The 18,639-nt window shown below is 52.2% G+C and overlaps 1 protein-coding gene across 6 annotated transcripts in view; it reads right to left on the bottom strand.

Moving 5' to 3' along the window:
• NFYC (nuclear transcription factor Y subunit gamma) overlaps positions 1-18,449 on the bottom strand; it is a 30,938-nt gene extending 12,489 nt beyond the window's left edge. For 2 of the 6 annotated variants that reach the window (XM_064635184.1, XM_064635189.1), the window contains exons 1-3: positions 13,290-13,422; positions 7,609-7,770; positions 2,739-2,851 (exon numbers count right to left, since the gene is read on the bottom strand). In XM_064635184.1, coding sequence (XP_064491254.1) covers positions 2,739-2,843 — 105 coding nt within the window. In that variant the 5' untranslated portion in view covers positions 2,844-2,851; positions 7,609-7,770; positions 13,290-13,422. Of the gene's footprint in view, positions 1-2,738; positions 2,852-7,608; positions 7,771-13,289; positions 13,436-18,292 lie in introns of those variants that run through there. The other 4 variants (XM_064635186.1, XM_064635185.1, XM_064635188.1 and 1 more) reach the window with 4 other exon arrangements.
• Positions 18,450-18,639: the final 190 nt, after the last annotated feature.

Here is an 18,639-nt window from a genome sequence, read left to right as displayed (position 1 = left end):
AATATCACCCCTTCCTCCACCTATTTATATTTGAAGGAACAAATCCAATGAAGTTTCCTGGGCCCCACAAAACACTGGAATTCCCAAAAAGTCACGAGAAGAAAATGAAACCAAACGAGAGCTGGATGAAAACTTTGCTTTGTTTGTACTTCCCTGCTGCCCAATCCTAATTTTGGGGTTAAAAACCTTGCAAGAACCTTGTTCAAAACGATCTCTTATGTTTTTTTTAGGTGGATTTCTCCCTATTTTCAGGAAATAATGGTGGTTTAGGAGCCAAACTTTGCATGAGGGGAGGCACCAACGTGTTCCTTGGGTCAGGCAAAGCACTGAGCTTCAGTGAAGCTTCTCCCATTCCTGAAGGATAAAAAGTGGAATTAAAATAAATCAATCAATCCCATGTGTTGCTGCCAGGAACCTCTTAAAAAGGGAGAAAGGCTGAGGTTACATCCCACTGCATCAGGAATGCAGAATTCCTGCTCACAAAAGGCTTCTAAAAAACAAACAAAAAAATCATCTTCTTAACAAAAATGTCACAGAAAAATAATAGGAAAGTCATTTCTCCAGGGAAAAAGCACTGCAGGACGTGTTGGGGAAACAAAAGGGGGGGAAAAATGCTGAAAATGCTGTTTTCCAGTCTAAATTTCTCTTCTAAATTTCTTTCTGGTGAAGAAAAATATGGATGTTGTGCCTGGCCCAGGCAGGACTCCAGCAGGGGCATTTTATTTAATTCATATATAACATTTTTATGTCTATTTAGATACATTATTTTCTGTGTGTATATATATTAAAAAAAGCTTTCTGTGCCTCATTCTGCAGAGAAAGCTGAATGTGGTGCTCCTGCAAGGTGCTGAAAATCAGGATTAATTTGGGGTGGGGGTGTCCTTGCAAGGAGTGCTCAGGGCTGTCCCATCCTGATGAGGAAAGTGGCATTTTGGAAGGATTTTGGGGCAATAAGAAGGTTGGGACACACAACACACTCAGGGTGGCCTTTGCAACCAGCACACAAACAAGTTAAGGGGTTGCTGAGACGTGGAAAAACATCTCAAAGGGTTTTTCTGAGTGGGGATTTTATTGTTTTGGGTTTTTTTTCTGGTTTATTTTTCCTTAAGCTCTTTCCTTTTTAAAGGGCCTCCTGAGCTTTGACTGAGACTAAAGGGAAGGTGAGGAGAAAACTTCTGATTTGTGACACTTGTAACAGTTTTAATATCAATTTGTGTGAATGGGCAAACCTCTGAATTTTTCCTTCACTAGAAAGAAATTTAGGACAGAAATTTGGAGCAGAAAACACCATTTTCAGCATTTTCCCCCCCCCTCTTTTGTTTCCCTAACACATCCTGCTGGGGAGAGATGGCTGTGCCCAGGTACAACACCATTAAAATCTTTATAGATTTCGAGAGAGAGTGGGAGAAATTGTAAAAACTAAAGCTCTTTTACTCCTTTAAGGCCACGACACATAAATCAAAAGGAGCAGGAGGGGAAGGGAAGTCTGAGCAGGACTGGCCCCCACCCAGCAGGACAAGCCTCAGACACCAATTCCTCCTCTTTTCTTTTCTCCAAATTAGGGCTGGATGTTTCCACAGGCCTCCTGTAACTCCCTGTGCAGCTGAAATGTTAAGCTCAGCCTAAGCCTGGTTTTTATTTCCCCAAGGCTGGACTCTACTCCTGCCCATTCCCTCCCAACTCCCTTTGGGATTTCCCCTGAATTTCAGCTCAAAAGCACAAAACCAGCCCCAAAAAGCAGGTGCCCAACAGCTTTCACCCCCTGCCAGTTCACTGGCACCCACATCCACCCAACAATACACAGAATAAATTCCAGGATTTCATTAAGGGGCACAGCACTGGAATGTTTTCCTGTGATCCCTTTTTTCTCCCCCCAACTCCACTGCCCTCAGTTAACATTCCCAATGAATTCCTAACTTGCAGTGCAATAAATAGATCCTAGGACAGTTAAAAATTAAGCTGCCCATGCTTGATAAGCTGCATAATAAACCCCTTTCATGTGGAGATGAAGCCAAACTCCAGCTCCTGAACACAAGAATTCACTGTGCTGAAAGAGGAAAGTAATTAATTCTGGTTATGCATACAAATTTCTACATCTGTTTCTTTAATCAACTATCTGCACACAGGCTGAAAAAAAGCAGCTTATCTTCAGACTAGTGGATTGGGGAGGGGGTTTTACTTTGAAGAGCCTGTCTTGGACTGGAGTTCTTTTGTTTTCAGGCCCAGGAGAGTGATTTCAGGCCCACTGGATCACAGGAATGTATCAATCTCCCTTGAAAAGTCATTTTTATTATATGCCCTTGTTCCCACATCTCTTCTGGGGATGGAAAAAAATAGAAGCTACTTAGTCCAGTTCTTATTCTCAGCCTATACAGGATTTTTTTTTTCCTTAATCGAGCATCTTTAAATTAATAAAGCACCTGATAAGGACACACTTGGCATTCAAGATTCTCAGCACTTCAAGCTTGTCAAAGGAGGGTGGAACAAGATGAGCTTTAAGGTCCCTTCCACCCCAAACCATGCCATGATGCTGTTGGTATCTCCATTTTTGGGGGGATTTGGAGCCCACAGCCCCTCCTGGGTGATGATTTATCAGCTCCTAAGGCCCCCTTGTCCAGTGTAAACAGTTTTACAGGATCCCAGAGCAGCAGGACTTATGTCCAAGCTGAGGTTTATTCTGCTCCCAGACCCTTTTCCCTGTCAGTTGTGCAGGAATTGCCAGTCCTGGGGCCACTCACCACGGTGAGGTTCCTGATCTCCTCCATCACCCGAGGCCAGAAGGACTGCAGGCTCTGCTGGGCATCACTGTTCCCAGCTGGGCCAAACCCCCCATCCGTGGACATCCTGGGACCTGGGGGAGACAAAACCAGCAGTGAGCAACGAGGGAGGGCAGGAGGCAAAGGATCCCAGCCCCAGGACAAAGGGGAATGGCTTCACCTTGCCAGGGATACTGGGAAGCAATTCCTCCCTGGGAGGGGGAGGAGGCCCTGGCACAGGTTGCCCAGGGAAGCTGTGGCTGGTCCATCCCTGGAAGTGCCCAAGGATGGGGCTCTGAGCAATCTGGGATAGCAGAAAGTGTCCCTGCCCATGGAAGGGGTTGGAATAAGATGATCTTCAAAGGTCTTTGGGTTCCAACCCAAATTGTTCTGCAATTCTGTGATTCCAAGCCCCAGGAATTCAGGAAAGGGCAAGCCTGGCTAATCCCTCTGGAAAACTGTCAAAATAAGCTATGACAGAACCAATGATTTGGGTTTTTTTTCAATTTTAATTTATTTTTCCAAAGACTGAAAAAGAACATTTAAGAAGTGTAACAGACGGTCGCTTCCGTGCCTGTCTGGAAGTGTCACTTTTGGGGGCTTTACACCGGTTTTAAAATCCCTCTTTTCCTCAGGTATAATCAACACTCTGCACAATGTGGAATAATATCCAAAGCACAAAGATTTTAACATTCAAATCTTTTAATTGGAACCAAAGCCAAGGCACGGGGCTCTCTGTGACTGCAGGGTGTTCCGAGCGTGCTCATTATCCCATTTATCCCCGAGGAAGGCTGGGCATTCATCAAGATTTGCATCCCTGCAAACAGCTTGATTTGCAGGGTGCACCAGCAGTGAACAGGGAGAAAACAAAGGGATAATAACTGGGCTCAGACTCTCCCTCCATCCAGGCTGGGATGGTCGGTGTGGGGACATCAGGCTCAGGTGACCCAGTGACACTCCCCAGGGGTGGGTCGAGTTCCAGCTGACACAATTCCTTCCTCCCCAGGAATTCCTAGATCAAGCTGTGCCTTTTTGATGAGGAACTCTTAAACCAGCTCCAGTTAACATCAACATCAAGGCAGACACAGAGCACGGGAATCCCCTGGAACACCAAGGCCAGCTCTGCTGGCTGTGTCTGTGTGACGGGGCTCCGGCAGCATTCCCAGTGGGATGGCAGCCTGGAAGGACAGGTGCCAAAAGCACAGGGCCTGCTGAGACACATCCCAAGAGGATGGGACTCGGTGATTCCCAGGCACTGAGAGCAGCTTGGGAACACCAGGAGAGCCCTCAGGGGCACCCAGAGCAGCTCAGGAATGACACACAGAGCCCCTGGACAGACAATAAATCCCTGTGTCTCCCACAGCAGAGGGGAAGGTGCCACATTTCCCACAGGGAAAGATTTCCAGCTACATATGGATATTTGTGTGTCTTTTTCCACTGAGCAGCTTCAGCCCCAACAAAGGCAGAACCCTCTGCTCCTGATCCTGTTCCACGTCAAGGTTTATTCCAGCCCTCCCTCGATCCACAGGGAATCACCACCCAATCCACAGGGAATCACCACCAATCCACAGGGACACCAGGAATCCCCAAATCCAGAATTCCAAAGCAATGAGCATCTCTAACACATTCCTCAGGGCTCAAAGGCACGGATGGCAGACAATCAGCTCGGCACCTCCTGCAGCCTCCACTTCCCAAGGCACAGAATGAACTGTTGGATTTTAATTCCAGGGGGTGGGAATCTGACAGGGAGTGACAGGGAGGACGTCAGGAGGTTGTATTTTCAGTCTCAAAGCAAGACAGGAAGAATTCCAGGTAAGGAAACTATGGAAATAAGTGACTGACAAGTTACCTGCTGACTCTTCAACAACTATTTGCATTATAATACAACCTGCCTACAAAGTGAGGTATTTCAAGTATTTGTAAGAAGATACAGAGATATAAATATTCCAATGAGAGTTAAATTGGCTCTCCCTCACCTTGATCTTTGTCAAATGCAGACAAAAAATAGTTTAGGCACATAAATAAAAGCTAATCCTTGAAAACCTGCTCCAGCCTGGCAATATTTCAACACTAGACAGAGTCTTGGGTGCCTGTGGGGATGCAATTCATCTTGGGGACAGGGCAGATCACTTCTCAAGGCTTTCAAAATATAAATTACCATTGCATTTAACCCACTTAAGTGCTGCACTGGGAAATAATGCTGCACACAACCCAACGAAACAACAGGTTAAAACAAAAGGAAAAATTGTAAAGGAGGAAAGAGGAAGAAAATTTCAGCACCATGAAATTTCTTGCACTAAATATCTGTGTGTTCAGCCAGAAATGGTTTGCTCAGGTCATCTATAATTTAAAAAGGTCCTGTTGATGAACACTAAAGAATTCCTATGTTCAAGTTATAACACAGGACTGATTTCAGAAGGATTCTCAGCTACTTGGGATCATTTTGTGATAAATTGAGTGAGAGTAGAAACAAGAGTCACCAACAAGCTGATTTTCCTAAAAACTTCCAGAAAAAAAAAATCACTATATAAAAGCCTAAGCAGGTTAAAACTGCTCAGAATACGAGTACAGGAATTTCTCCTCATTAAAACAGAAATGGTTTGAAGGTGCCTGAAAGCATCAGAGGAGGATTGTCAAGGTAAAAACCCAAAGTGTCACACAAACCTCCAGCTCAGCAGTGAAACCATTCCTGGGCAATTAGGTAATTCCTTCAGCCAGGGAGAAGCCTGAGCTCCCTCCTCTTGCAGAAATCCTCCCAGCAGGATTAGTGGCAGCAAAAAGCTCCCCAAGCACACCCTGGATAAGCTCAGCCAAGGGAGGAGGATCCTTGGATTTCACACACCTGTGTCTAAACCTGTTTGGTTTTTTGCTAAGGAGCCTCCAGGGAAATGCTACAGCTTCCTTCTGCTCCATCCATCCCTGATTTCCTTCCTGCTGGAGCATCCTGAGCTCAGCCAAGGCAGGCTCCAGGGCTTTAGGAGCAAACTGGCTCCTCCAACACCAAACTGGGCTGGAGAACAGAAGCTGGAGTCCAGCTTTGGGTGCCACCAAGAGTGACCAGAGCCAGAGAGGAGGTGCTGATCCCACATACACACACTGGGAAAGTCCCCTGGGAGCTGGACATGGCCCTGCTCCCCCCAGCACTCACTGCACAGGAGCTGCCACCTCTCCAGAGCTCCTGCCAGCCTGGGGACCAAGGGACAAGGGCTGGGGAGGTGCTGGAGGGTCTGGAGGGGCCACTTGAGGAGCACTGAGGGCACTTGGTGTGTCCAGCTGGAGCAGAGGGGGCTGAGGGCAGAGCCCAGCGGGGGCTGCAGCTCCTGAGGGGCAGCTCTGACCTCTGGGGGAGCAGGGACAGCACCCAGGGAATGGCTGGAGCTGTGTCAGGGAGGGTTGGGATGGATCTCAGGCAAAGGTTCTTCCCCCAGAGGCTGGTTGGGCACTGCCCAGGCTCCCCAGGGCAGTGGGCACAGCCCCAAGGCTGCCAGAGCTCCAGGAGGGTTTGGACAGGGTGGGATTGTTGGGGTGTCTGTGCAGGGCCTGGAGCTGGATGGATGGTCCTTGTGAGTCCCTTCCAGCTCAGGATATTCCAGGTGTGCTATGGTGACCTTGGCTGAGCTGAACTCCCAGCCTGAGCCCCAGGAGCTGCAACCCAAAAACCAGGCTGTGAGATGCTCCTGCAGGAGAATCTCGGGGAGGAGGTTCCCACACCCAGACTGAGAGCAGGGACACCTCATGGAGGGAAAGAGCAGCGAGAAAACAACACTCCCCCCAAAAAAACCAACCCACACAGAGCAAGAAACAAGGGAACGAGTTGCCCAGAGAGGCTGTGGATATCCCATCCCTGGAAGTGTCCAAGGCCAGGCTGGAGCAACCTGGGATAGTGGAAGGTATCCCTGCCCATGGCAGAGGGGTGGGAAATAGAGAAATCTTTAAGGCTCCTCCCAACCCAAACCATCCTGTGATTCTGTAGCAGGGAAGGCTGGGATACACCTGCTTCCCACCAGCCAACCCACCCACCCAGCCCGGAATATGCTCCAGCAACACAAACATCTTGTTTCCAGACTCAGGGAAAGAGAAACTAAAGGCCAAAAAAAGCTGAGGCCTGGGCAGAAAAGTGCCCAGGGGTGATTACAGAGCACATTAACAGGCACATCCCAACAGCTCCACCAGCAGCACTCAGCAATTAGAGCTCTTCTGCTCACCCGAGCACGACACCTTGGACAAACACTGAACTTCCCAAATCCTGGGGCAGCTGACAAATGTGGAACAGCTTCACTTCACAGGAGGGCAGGGGAAGCATGAACACACCTCTGGTGTCTGTGGCTGGGGTTTTGGGGGTTTGTTGTGACTATTTTTATAAGCAGATGGTGGTTTGTGCTCTTTCCTGGGTGCCCTGGGAAGGGGGAAGCAGCCAAACGGAGCCGCCTCCCCCCGGACAATCCGCCACTTCAGCAGGAACTGAGCTGGAAAACACAACCCACAGGAAAATCACTAACAAACCCAACATCTCTGAGCTTGCAATTCCACCCAGAGCAGGTATTTGTCTGGAAAAACACCAGCCAGGAGCAGCCCACCAGAGCCAGCCACAGCCACTCCAGGCCTCACCACATGAGCTCGGGAATGGGAACAGAAGGACAACATCCCCATCCAGGGAGGGTCATGTCACAGCTTCTGACAAGCTTCTCCCCAGCTGGGCCTGACTGAGGAATCAACCAAACAGGGTGGGGAGCAGATCTAAATGAAATTTATCCAAATATCCCAAGGGATATGCAAACAGCCAGAGGGAAGTCATTGAGAACCCCGGGGCTCTTCCTGGAGGAGGGAAGGGCTCAGCAGCAGCATCACGTACCACAGGTCCTGGTGCTGTCAGAAGTGGCAGGTTCTTTGCATACAAAACAGCCACATTCCCAGGATTTAGGTTATGGGAAAGAGCCCCTTGTGTTCCGTGGCAAAAGCAGCACATTCCATCCAAGTGTCTCAAAAAATGGCTGAAACCGAAGCACAAGAGAAGCTAAAAAGAAACGAGACACAAGCTCAAGTGTTTTGCCTTAAAGTCCTTAAATTGCAGCTACAAATAAGGAGAACACACAAATATTTCTGGAAACGAATCCCCTCCACCAGATCCTACCCTGAGACAGACACACATTTACCACCTCCACACTGACGGTGTTTAAAGGCTCCCACCCCTCCAAAAAAACCCTCCCCAAACTCTTCTGAAGTGGTTTCACAACCACCACTGGCCCCCAAAGTCACAAGTTAATCATTAAGAAGCAGCATTAAAGAAAAAGAGGAAATTCATGGCTTGTTCTCTCCTTTTCTGTGTTTTAAATACACCATTTTTACCAGGAAAAAACCAAAACCCAACACCACAGCACCCCAAACAAACCCACCCTGGAAGCCTGAAGAATAAAAAACAGAGGCCAAAACGGAGTGTTCAGATTCAATACTAATCCCAGCATTCCATGATCCTTCCAGTGTGCTGCAGGAACCCCCCACACTGTGTGTTTTGGGAGCCTGTCCTCAATTTAAAAGTAAAATGCACTTGAATGTCTAAAGAATGAGCTCTGGGGAGCACCAAGTGCCAGACACCTGATCCTGCCAGGAGCAGGAGGAACAATCCAGCAACCCACAACTGCTTCCCTGAGAAGAACAAATGCAGTTTGATATGAATTTAGTAACACATCCCTTTAAATGGGAGCAAAGGCTTTGATGTAGGAGAAAGCACCTCCACGAGCTGCTGCTCCTCCTGAAATCAGAGCAATTTGCAGCATCAAAGTATCAAATGGAGAATAAACCCAGAGTCTGAAGTGGACTGTGAGAGCAATCTCGAGCACTGGAGGAATTCTAAAAGGCTGCAGCCCCACAGCACCTGTTCTGCACAAGATTCTGCCCCTGTTTGATTTCAAACCAAACCTTGGAGAAGTGGTGGTTAAATGGGCTGAAATTGCTCCCACGGAGATCTCGTGCCTCCCAGAATAAAATTCACTGTGAATTCTCTCTGCTTTGAAGATCTACTCAAGTCAAGAGAGAGAATTCCTTTCAGGAAATCCCATCAGATTTATTTCCATGTTCACTCCATGGAGGCCGAGCAGCACCAGTGCCCAGCGTGGCTGGGAACTCAAAGGTGCCACAAAACCCACCCTAAATTACTTTGAGTTGCTTTGGGAGGTGGCAACAGCGGTGTAACAACAATTAATTGGGTTTGTTATCAATGGTTTCTCCTTCCACCTCAACATTCAGGCCTTGCCTGCTCAATGACATAGAATTATTCAATCAATAATGCAGCTCCTTGAGCCATGTTGGCACCACAAACTGATATTTGCTGACACCTTCCACTCTCCCAGGTTGCTCCAAGCTGGCCTTGGACACTCCCAGGGATGGGGCAGCCACAGCTTCTCTGGGAAATCCTTTCCAGCCCCTCCCCACCCTCCCAGGGAAGGATTTCTCCCAATATCCCATCTGACTCTGCCCTCTGGAAGTGGGAAGCCATTCCCCTTTTTCCTGTCACTCCAGGCTCTCGTCCAAAGTCCCTCTCCAGCTTCCAAAGTTATCCTAATAAAAAAGGAAGCAGGAACAGTTGTAAAATGAGACATAATTGGCTCTACAATCCACAGCAGCACATTCACAACCCAATTATTTCAGCACATCGCTGCACTAACGACCCTGGGGTTATTAAAGCATGAAAACTTCCATCATTATGGACAGGCAACAAATTAAGAATAAAATTACAGCTAAAAGACAGGCCAAAATCAGATTTAACACTGGATTTATTTATCCAAAAGATACAGGGGCTCCCTTCCAGTTCTATAAAGTCCAAGTCAGCCTTTCAGGGGATGAACACGGACTCTGGGAAGTCTGAAGTTCTGCTCTCCATGAAAACATCAAACCCCAAGTTTTTAGACATTTTAAACCAAGTTTTTTAAGTAGTTAAAAGGTTATTTCAGGAGTGAAATGCTGCAGTAAACTACCCACAGAGGATACTGAGCACTTCTTGCTAAAGGCTCTCGAGAGCAGGTTGAAAAACTGTGTTTAAGTTGTGCTGATCTTGCCTTAGGGCAGGAAAAATAAACCAATGACCACTTCAGGGGCCTTCCAGCCATTTCTCCTTGGAATATTCAGCAGGTTATTCCACCTGTGGAACACCAGCTCCCTAAAACCTCTATTTATTCCCTCTGCTTCCACTCCTCCCAGGCACAGCCTTTGATTTAAGCCTGGATCAGTCACAGAGTCAGCGAGAGGCACCTGGATTCCCAACTCCAAGAAGAGACAACTCCTTAAAGAAGGGAAGTTTGGTGCCAGCAGCTGCTCCAGGGGCAGCTCTGCACCCCTCCCAGGGCTCACCTGCCGTGGATGTTGTGCTGGATCCCAGCCCTGCCCCTCTCCCAGGAATTCTGCTCCTCCCTTCTCCCAGGACACTCAGAGCTGCCTTTGGGAGAAGAGCTGCCTCTCCACTTCCCCCTGCCAGCAGGAGGGAGCTGAGCCCTCTCCACTGGCCAGGAAAACCACCTCACCTTCAGCTGTGCCAAGCAGGGTTTGGCTGGATAAACTTCCCTGTTCCCACTTCGTTAAGGAATTACAGCCCCGAGACAACCTAGAACACCCTGAACGCCATAAAATATGAGCTGAATGCCACAAAACACGAACTGAATGCCATAAAATACGAGTTATTCCCAAGAATTTGTGATTTTAAGGAAGAGGGAAAGGCTGCACCAGCCTGTGCTTCCCGTGAGCTTTGTCATTTTGGGTGGAAAAGCTGAATAAATGGGATGATTTTAAGGGCTGCAGGGTTACTGTTCTGTACTTACATACAGTTCTATTTATTTTTTTTTTCTGTATAAAAATATCCCCCTGGTTCTATTTTCTACAGAGCAGTCAGTGTTCCTATTACTTGGGCAAGTTCCATTATCAAATGGCATCTTGCAAAAGTTCAAATTAATTATTTTTCACAGGAACAGCCCCAAGTCTTTCACCTCCCTGAGATCAGCAGATCTTCCTTAACCTGAGCTGCTGCACAGGCAGCCAGGATGCTTCAATCAGGGGGTTTACAGATTTATTTTATTTTATTTTATTTTTTTACTTTATTATAAACCTGCAAATCTCCACCTTCAGTGCAGGAACAGCTCCAAGTGAGCTGCTCTGATTTAGCAGGAAGTGACCAAATAAACAGCCAAGGGAAGAAAATCCCCTCAGTGAGATCTCAGCACTGAAGCTTTTGAGAAGAAAACAAAAAAAAAACCCACTTTTTTTTTAAAAAAACAAACTCCCAGGAAGCTTTGGCAGGTGTCCTGAAGTTTGTTCTTGCTGTCAGTGCCCCTTTGTAACAGCTGCTGGATTTTCTGCCCTTCTGAAGGAGAAGATAAACTGACTTTAATCGCTCTGAAACACAAGATAAACTGTCTCCTTTAGCAAAATGTAACAACTCAAGAGTTTAGGGCCACAAATCTCCACGTTTTAATTCACTTACAACATGGGCAGAGCAACAAGCCCTGAAATGAAGAAAGCACTTCATGTGCCAACTCTGTTAAAATACAGATGTCACCCCCATTATATAAATGCAAGATATTAGTCCGATTAAATAAAATAAACCCCAAATAGACTGGCTGGAAAGGTGACCTCCTGCACCTCACATGAACCCTCTTCCTCCTCCTCACTGAGGTGCCCAACTTGGGACCTTCTAAAATGTCCTTTACACCTTCACTGCCTCGGCTGGGACAAAAATCCAAGCGTGGAAAAGTCATTAGGATAAAAAAAATGAGGTTGTTTTCTCTTCCAGGTTAAAACCTTAGGAAGAAAACTAAAAAAAAAAAAAAGTCTTAGAAAATAAAGCTAAAAAATAAAACCTCCTAGGGAAAAAAAACCCACACAACAGCTAGAAAAGAAAACTTCTAGACAAAGGAAATAAAAAAACACCTCCCAGGAAAACCCAGGGGACACACAAACTTCACTGGTTGAAATGGGACCTCGAGGACCTTCCTGCCCCTTATGGTGGTGGGAAAAAGAAGTCAGGAACTGGTGTGATTTGTTAATAAATCCATTTACAGAGTTCCCAGGTTCTTCCTGCTGCTCTTGACCTAGAAAATCAAGCAGCACCTCTTCTTCCCCAGCCTCCTGTGAGCTGGAGCCACAAAATATGTAACAAATATTGGGTGCAACCAAGACTTCTGCAGGGTTTTATTCTAATTTATGGTGGCTGAAGGTTCCCTCGTGTTCTGCCAACACCTGAAAGCACATTGCAGCTGAACATACCCCACTTTGGAGGCAAATACATTAAAGCAACTCATTTTTGCTTCAAGATGCTCACAGTGACCTTCACACTCGGGGTGAACCCCCCAGTTCTGGCCCACAACCTGCTCCAGGAGTTCCTTAAACATCCCCTCCTTGCTGAGAGGTGACTCGTGGTGACATTTCTCTTTCTCACACTCAAAACTGTGACAGGCCAAGAAGTTCAATGACCAGAGATGAGAGGCGCTGCCTTAATTTAAATTAAAGTGACAAATTTAAATTAAAACAACCCCCAAATAACACTCTGGGGCTGGGGACAACTCGGGGTGAAGCCCAAGCCCGTGGGAATCCTGAGAGGAGGCACCAGAGCAGGTTCCTGGGCCTGGACCCACTTCCTAAAAGCCCGACAAAAATAAGCTTCCCAGGGAAATTTTGCCAAAACATCACTTTTTAGGCCAACAAGGAGCAAGGAGGGAGGGGGGAGCAGGGCGAGGGCACAGGGAGCTGTGTCACCCCGGGAGGACAGGGCAGAGCAGCAGCTCCGAGCATCTCCCCCAGGAACGCCTGCAACGTGATTCACCTCCCCGGCCGAAAACTAACTTTAATCGGGATCTCCCGGCTCTCCCCCGGTGTCCGGCGGGACCGGCTCCGGGTTTTTTTCCCCCCACCTCGCGTTTTTTTTTTTCTTTTTTTTGTTGTTTTATTTTTTTTCCCCCCCCCCCGGTCCAAAGTGCCGCGAACAAACTTTGTCCTTCACCGCGGCGGCTCCGAGCTCTGGCATTTCAAGGTCACTCGTGCAGGCCCCGCTCCAAGTTGTGCCGCGGCGGCGGCGGCGGCCGGGGGGTCCCCGGGAGGGGTCCCGGGGGGGGTCCTGGGGGGGGTCCCGGAGCCTCTATGGGCTGCGAACCCCCCCCGTTAATCGCTGCCCACCCCGCTGTCAGCGCCGCCCGTGACCTTCGGGGGGGCGAGGGGGGGTGTTGGCGATCCGAACGATAACAAAGGGTGGGTCGGGCCCGCCGGGGGTTTCGGGGTGCGGGGGTCCCGCTGCTCCCCCCGCCCTTTCCCGGGTCAAGGGCAGCGGGGGGGCCGCGCCGCGCTGGGGGCACGGCGGGGAAGGCAACCCGCTGCTTTTACCGCCCTTCCCGCACCCCCCCGCGCCGCGGGGATCACGGGGGGGTCACCCCGCGGTTCTACGCGCCCCTCGCCCCCCCGCCCCCCGAGGACACGCAACACCGGGACGAGCATCCCCCGCGGCCCCCGCGGCCTGTCCGCCCCCGCAGCGCCGCGCGGCACCCCCCGGGCACTCACCGGCGGGCGGGGGGCGGCGGCCATGCCCCCCCTGCGTGCGGCGGTGCCCCCGCGGGGCCGGTGCCGGGGGTTCCCCCTCCCCACAAGGGCCGGGCCGGGCCGTGCCCGCGGCCCCTTTAACGGCGGCGGCCCCGCGCGCCCCGCTGCGCGCGCCCGGCCCGCCCCGCGCCCGCGCCCATTGGCTGCGCGCCCCGCGGCCCCCCCGCGCCCATTGGCCGCCGCGGCGGCTCCCCGCTCGCCTATTGGCTGATCTCTCGGCCCTCCCCTCCCAAAACCCGCTCCTATTGGCCGCCGCCGCGGCGCAGCCTCGCCGGCCGCTTCCTGCTTTTAAAGTTACCTTGAGCGGCGGCCGCAGGGGTCAGCGCTGGCCCCGCCCCCCCGCCGCCGCGCTCCCATTGGCTGCTCCCCCGCCCCCTGCCGTTCAAACGCGTTGGGGAGACCTCTGATTGGCCCGCGCGCCCGTCACTCTCCCGGAGGGTTCCTCCCACCCGCCCCGCCCACCAGCGGGTCACGGGGGCGGCGCGCGCGCGAGGGCGGCGGGAGCGCGCGCGGGGCCGGGAATCAGGGAATCCCGGAGGATTTGGGGCTGGGAGGGGTCTCTGGAGATCACCCAGTCCAACCCCCCTGCCCAGGCAGGGTCACCTGGAGCAGGTGACACAGGGACGTGTCCAGGTGGGGCTGGGATGTCTCCAGAGACTCCAAGCCCTCCCTGGGCAGCTGTTCCAAGCTCTGCCACCTCCATGGAAAGGAATGAGTTCTGCCTCAGGTTGAGGTGGAACTTGGCTGTGGCCATTGCCCCTTGTCCTGTCACTGGGCACCACTGAACAGAGCCTGGGACCATCCTCTGACACCCCCTGGAGTTATTGTATGGATTGGTGAGACATTTACATGGATTGAGGAATATTTGTAGGGATTGATGGATCCCCTCTCAGCCTTCCCCTCTCCAGACTGACCAGGCCCAGCTCCCCCAGTCTCTGCTCATCCCAGAGATGCTCCAGACCCCAAATCATCTCTGTGGCCTCTGCTGGACCCTCCCCAGCAGCTCCTGGTCTTTCTCATCCTGAGGAGCCCGGACCTGGACACAGCTCTGGATGTGCCTCCCCAAGGCGGAGCAGAGGGGCAGGATCCTTCCCCGACCCGCTGAGACCTCCTGGTGCTCCCGGTGGGAACAGGCACATATTCCCTGGCTGTTATCCCCACGGGAAGGACTCCTCCACGGGAACCACCTTGGATCACACACTGACACTCCCACGTGTCTCCAGAGACCAACAAACAACCCACAGGATGAGAAAAAAACCCCACAGGTTTCTTTCCAAAATCCCTGGTTCGGCAGCTGCCCAGCACAGCCCCGGACCCCTCCGGCATTCCCGGCATTCCCACCCCCAAACACCAACAATTCCCTGCACAGCCTTAACCACACTCCAGCCTCACCCTCCCGAGCCTCCAACACCCCTTTGGATCGGATGGAAAGCTGGGAATGTCATGCTCTCAAAGGACAGGGTGGTGTTTTATCCCACGGACACACACAATTCCCAGCAGGTTGTCAACAACACCCCAAGGGATTCCCAGCATTCCAATCCGTCATTTACTGCTTGGAAATATCGTGCTGACGGGATTATCCAGAGGAAAAAATATTGGGAAGCACAGCCAAGGCTCGACTGGTCCTGCAGATTAAATCAGTTTGAATCTGATAGCAAGGGGAGATTAATTTAAAAATAGACCTTCCCGGTGGTTTGGTCAATACAAGTGGTTAAAACACGACTTTAAAATAAATAAATACACTCCGTTCTCTTCCTGTGTCATTCCTCAGATAAAAGCCTGGGCCTGGAAGCTGCGGAATTCTGACTATTGGAGGTATGTGAGGTACTTTTGGTGGTATGAAAAACAAACCCCAGCAGCCCCAGCACCCTTCCTGCGGAGCACAGGAATGCCTGGCTGGAATTCCGACTGCCCAAACACATTCCCGTGTGCTCTGTCACATCCCAAGGGACCCCCTGTCACTCTTCTGCTCACAGGAATTTCGGGAACAGCCCCGGGAACAACCCTGCACAGCCACTGAGCTGCTGCTCACAGAGTATTTCATAATTCTACATGACAGTGAAAACTCATCAATTTTGGGATTAGTAAAGGGGGGAAAAAACCCACCTAAATTAATTTTGGGAAGTCCCAAAGTAAAGGGTTTATTTGTGGGGAAGACCCCACTAAAATAATTTTTGGGAAGCCCTACTGTGAAGGGTTTATTTCAATCATTGCAGCTGTTCTTGCTCTGGAACCACAAAGGGTTGAGGTGACACCTGGGAATTGCTGAAATCCTGCTGGAAAGATTTAACCAGGATCTGAAGGGAAGGGACAAAAAGGATGGAGAGGCCTGGAGTGACAGGACACAGGGAACAGCTTCCCACTGCCAGAGGGCAGGGTTAGATGGGAGACTGGGAAGGAATCCTTCCCTGGGAGGGTGGGGAGGGGCTGGAATGGATTTCCCAGAGCAGCTGTGGCTGCCCCATCCCTGGAAGTGTCCAAGGCCAGCTTGGAGCAACCTGGGAGAGTGGGAGGTGTCCCTGGCCATGGCAGGGGGTGGGACTGGAGATCTTTAAGGTCCCTTCCAGCCCAAACCACTCCAGGATTCTGTGAACTAAAGCTACTGGAAAGACAAGGAGAAAGGAACGTCCTGAACTCCCTCACCTGTCCCTGCCCTCTGCAGGCTGTGCCTTTCCAAGGAACGTGTCCCTGCACATTCTCCCCGTGGGGCAGGAGAACGTGCAGGGACAAACACGGCTTATCTTGGGAAAGGACAAAATAAGGAGGCCCAGAGCAGCCAGGCAGGAGGAATGACCCAGCCCGAGGGCCCCAGGCAACCACAGCTCCCGGGGAACCGGCGGGATCTCACCTCATTCCCACCCAGAACCAGGAGCTCCAAGGGCTGACTCGAGGCACCACTTCGTGCCTTGACCAAAAACCCCGTGTTCACCCCAAAATGTAGAATCACAGAATATCCTGAGATGAAGGGACCCCCAAGGACCATCCATCCAACCCCTGGCCCTGCACAGACACCCCAGCAACCCCACCCTGTCCCTCAGAGCAGTGTCCAAACCCTCCTGGAGCTCTGGCAGCCTTGGGGCTGTGCCCACTGCCCTGGGGAGCCTGGGCAGTGCCCAACCAGCCTCTGGGGGAAGAACCTTTCCCTGAGATCCAACCTAAACACAGCTCCAGGTGTTCCCTGGGTCCTGTCCCTGGTTATGCCAGAGCCTGGTGTGACATCCCACCCCAGGGTGTCACCACAACACCCCAGGGACGGGACCTGGGCCCAGGTAAAGCCGAGGCTGGAACAGAGCCCGGATCACCTGAGGACAAACAGACCCAGCAGGAATAGCCCAGTCCAAAAACAGCACCTAATTTAAGGAGGGCAGGGATAAACCTAAGAAAAGACAAGGGATGTTGCCAAGGGCAACAGCAGGCAGGGATGTGGGATGGCCCAGGAGGGAAGTTTTGTAGGACTGGAGGGAAAGGGATCCACAAGCTCATGGGTCATTTGCTGCAGCCAGATGAGGTTTTTAATCACCCATGCTCGGCCTGCAGTGGAGACAATTTCTTCCTAAAAATCCGTTTTCTTCCTAAATACATGGAGAATATGTCACTCCACAAGACAAGGGTCTCAAAGGGTGCTGTAAAGAGTCACATTCCAAAAGAAGGCACTGTCGTTTCTTCTGTGAAAACCCAAAGTCTGCCAGAGCTCCAGGTCCTGGAGCTGGCCCTGGGACACAGCTCAGCCACCACAAAAGCCAACACTGTCACCCCCATTGTCCTGCACCCCCCACCAGCCCTGACCCCCCAAACACCTGCCCAGGGAATGCTGCAGCTGGAGAAGGAACCGACCTGAGTGAAATCCCACCAGGCCAAAAGAATTCCCTTTGATCCAGGCCACACCCACACTGCTTACAGTGTATGGGGCATTTCTTTTATTCCCTCAGCTCAGGAAAAAGCAGGATTCAGGGAGACCATATTTATGTGCAAGTGTCTTCACAGCTCTCGGTGCTTTTAGGTTTTAAACACAGATTAAACAACCCCTCGGGTATTACCAGAGACACCACAGCTGCCTCTCCCCCTCTTTCTGCCAAGCACTGTGGCAGAGTCTGGAGCAGCTCCTTAAGGCTTGTGGGGCAAAACCCCCCCCCAAAGTCTGGTAAAATAGAATCAGAGAATCATGGAATGGTTTGGGTTGGAAGGGAATTCGAAGATCACCCAGCTTCACCCCCTGCCACGGGCAGGGACACCTTCCACTATCCCAGGTTGCTCCAGGCTGGCCTTGGACACTTCCAGGGATGGGGCAGCCACAGCTTCTCTGGGTAATCTGTGCCAGGGCCTCACGTCTCTCACAGGGAAGGATTCCTTCCCAATCTCTAATCTAAACCTAAACACTCGAGTTCTTCTCTACCCCTTCCCACCCTCTTCTCAAGACAGGTCAGGATCACAACAGGCCTCGGAATCACAGAATCCCAGAATGGTTTGGGTGGGGAAGGGCCTTAAAGCCCATCCAGTTCCACCCCCTGCCACGGGCAGGGACACCTTCCACCACCCCAGACCGCTCAAGGCCGAATCCAACCTGGCCTTGGACACTTCCCGGGATGGGGTAGCCACAGCTTCTCTGGGCAACCCGTGCCGGTCCCTCCCCATCCCCATCCCCATCCCGGGGGTCCCGATCCGGCCCCGTTTCCCCCCGGCCCGGTCCGACCCCCCCGGCCGGGCGCGCGCGGGACAACGGTCCGCTCCCAGTCCTCTCCCCGGTCCGCACCGCGCGGCCCAATCAGCGCCCGGCCCTCCCCGCCCACCTCCCCCGCGCGGGCCAATCAGCGCGCGCGCCGCGCCCCGGCCAATCGCCGCGCGCGGCCGTTGGGGTGGAGGGGATGGGGGGGGGGAGGGAGAGCCCGCAACGACCCCTCTCACGGGCCGCCCCCGCCCCGCGCCCCCTCACGGGCTTCCCCGTGCCGCCCTTCCCGCGCACTCACCGGGGCGGCCCGCGCCGCGACCTCCCGCTGCTCCGCGCGGCGCCCGCGCTGCCTCCGGCGCGGCTCGGCGGCGGGAGGCGGGAGGGGAAAGAGGAGGGGGGTGAGGGGGGGCGACCGGAGCGGAGTGAGCGCCCGGCGGCCGAGAAACAAGATGGCGGCGGGGCCGTGAGGCGGCGGGGCGGAGGCTCCGCCCTCTTCCCCCCCCCCCCGCCTCCACGGGCCGCGGCGGGCGCGTGACCCGGCGGAGATCTCGCGAGAGCGGCGGGGGCGGGAGGGGCAATGGCGGGTGAGGGGAAGGACCGGGCCCGGCGTGAGGGGAACGGGGAGCGGCCGAGCCTCGAGGGGCG

The sequence above is a fragment of the Pseudopipra pipra genome, chromosome 24 (assembly GCF_036250125.1).
Source record: "Pseudopipra pipra isolate bDixPip1 chromosome 24, bDixPip1.hap1, whole genome shotgun sequence".
In the NCBI taxonomy this organism is placed as follows: domain Eukaryota; kingdom Metazoa; phylum Chordata; class Aves; order Passeriformes; family Pipridae; genus Pseudopipra; species Pseudopipra pipra.
The sequence above is the reverse complement of the archived record's forward strand: the minus strand, read 5'-3'. Positions and strand labels throughout refer to the sequence as shown.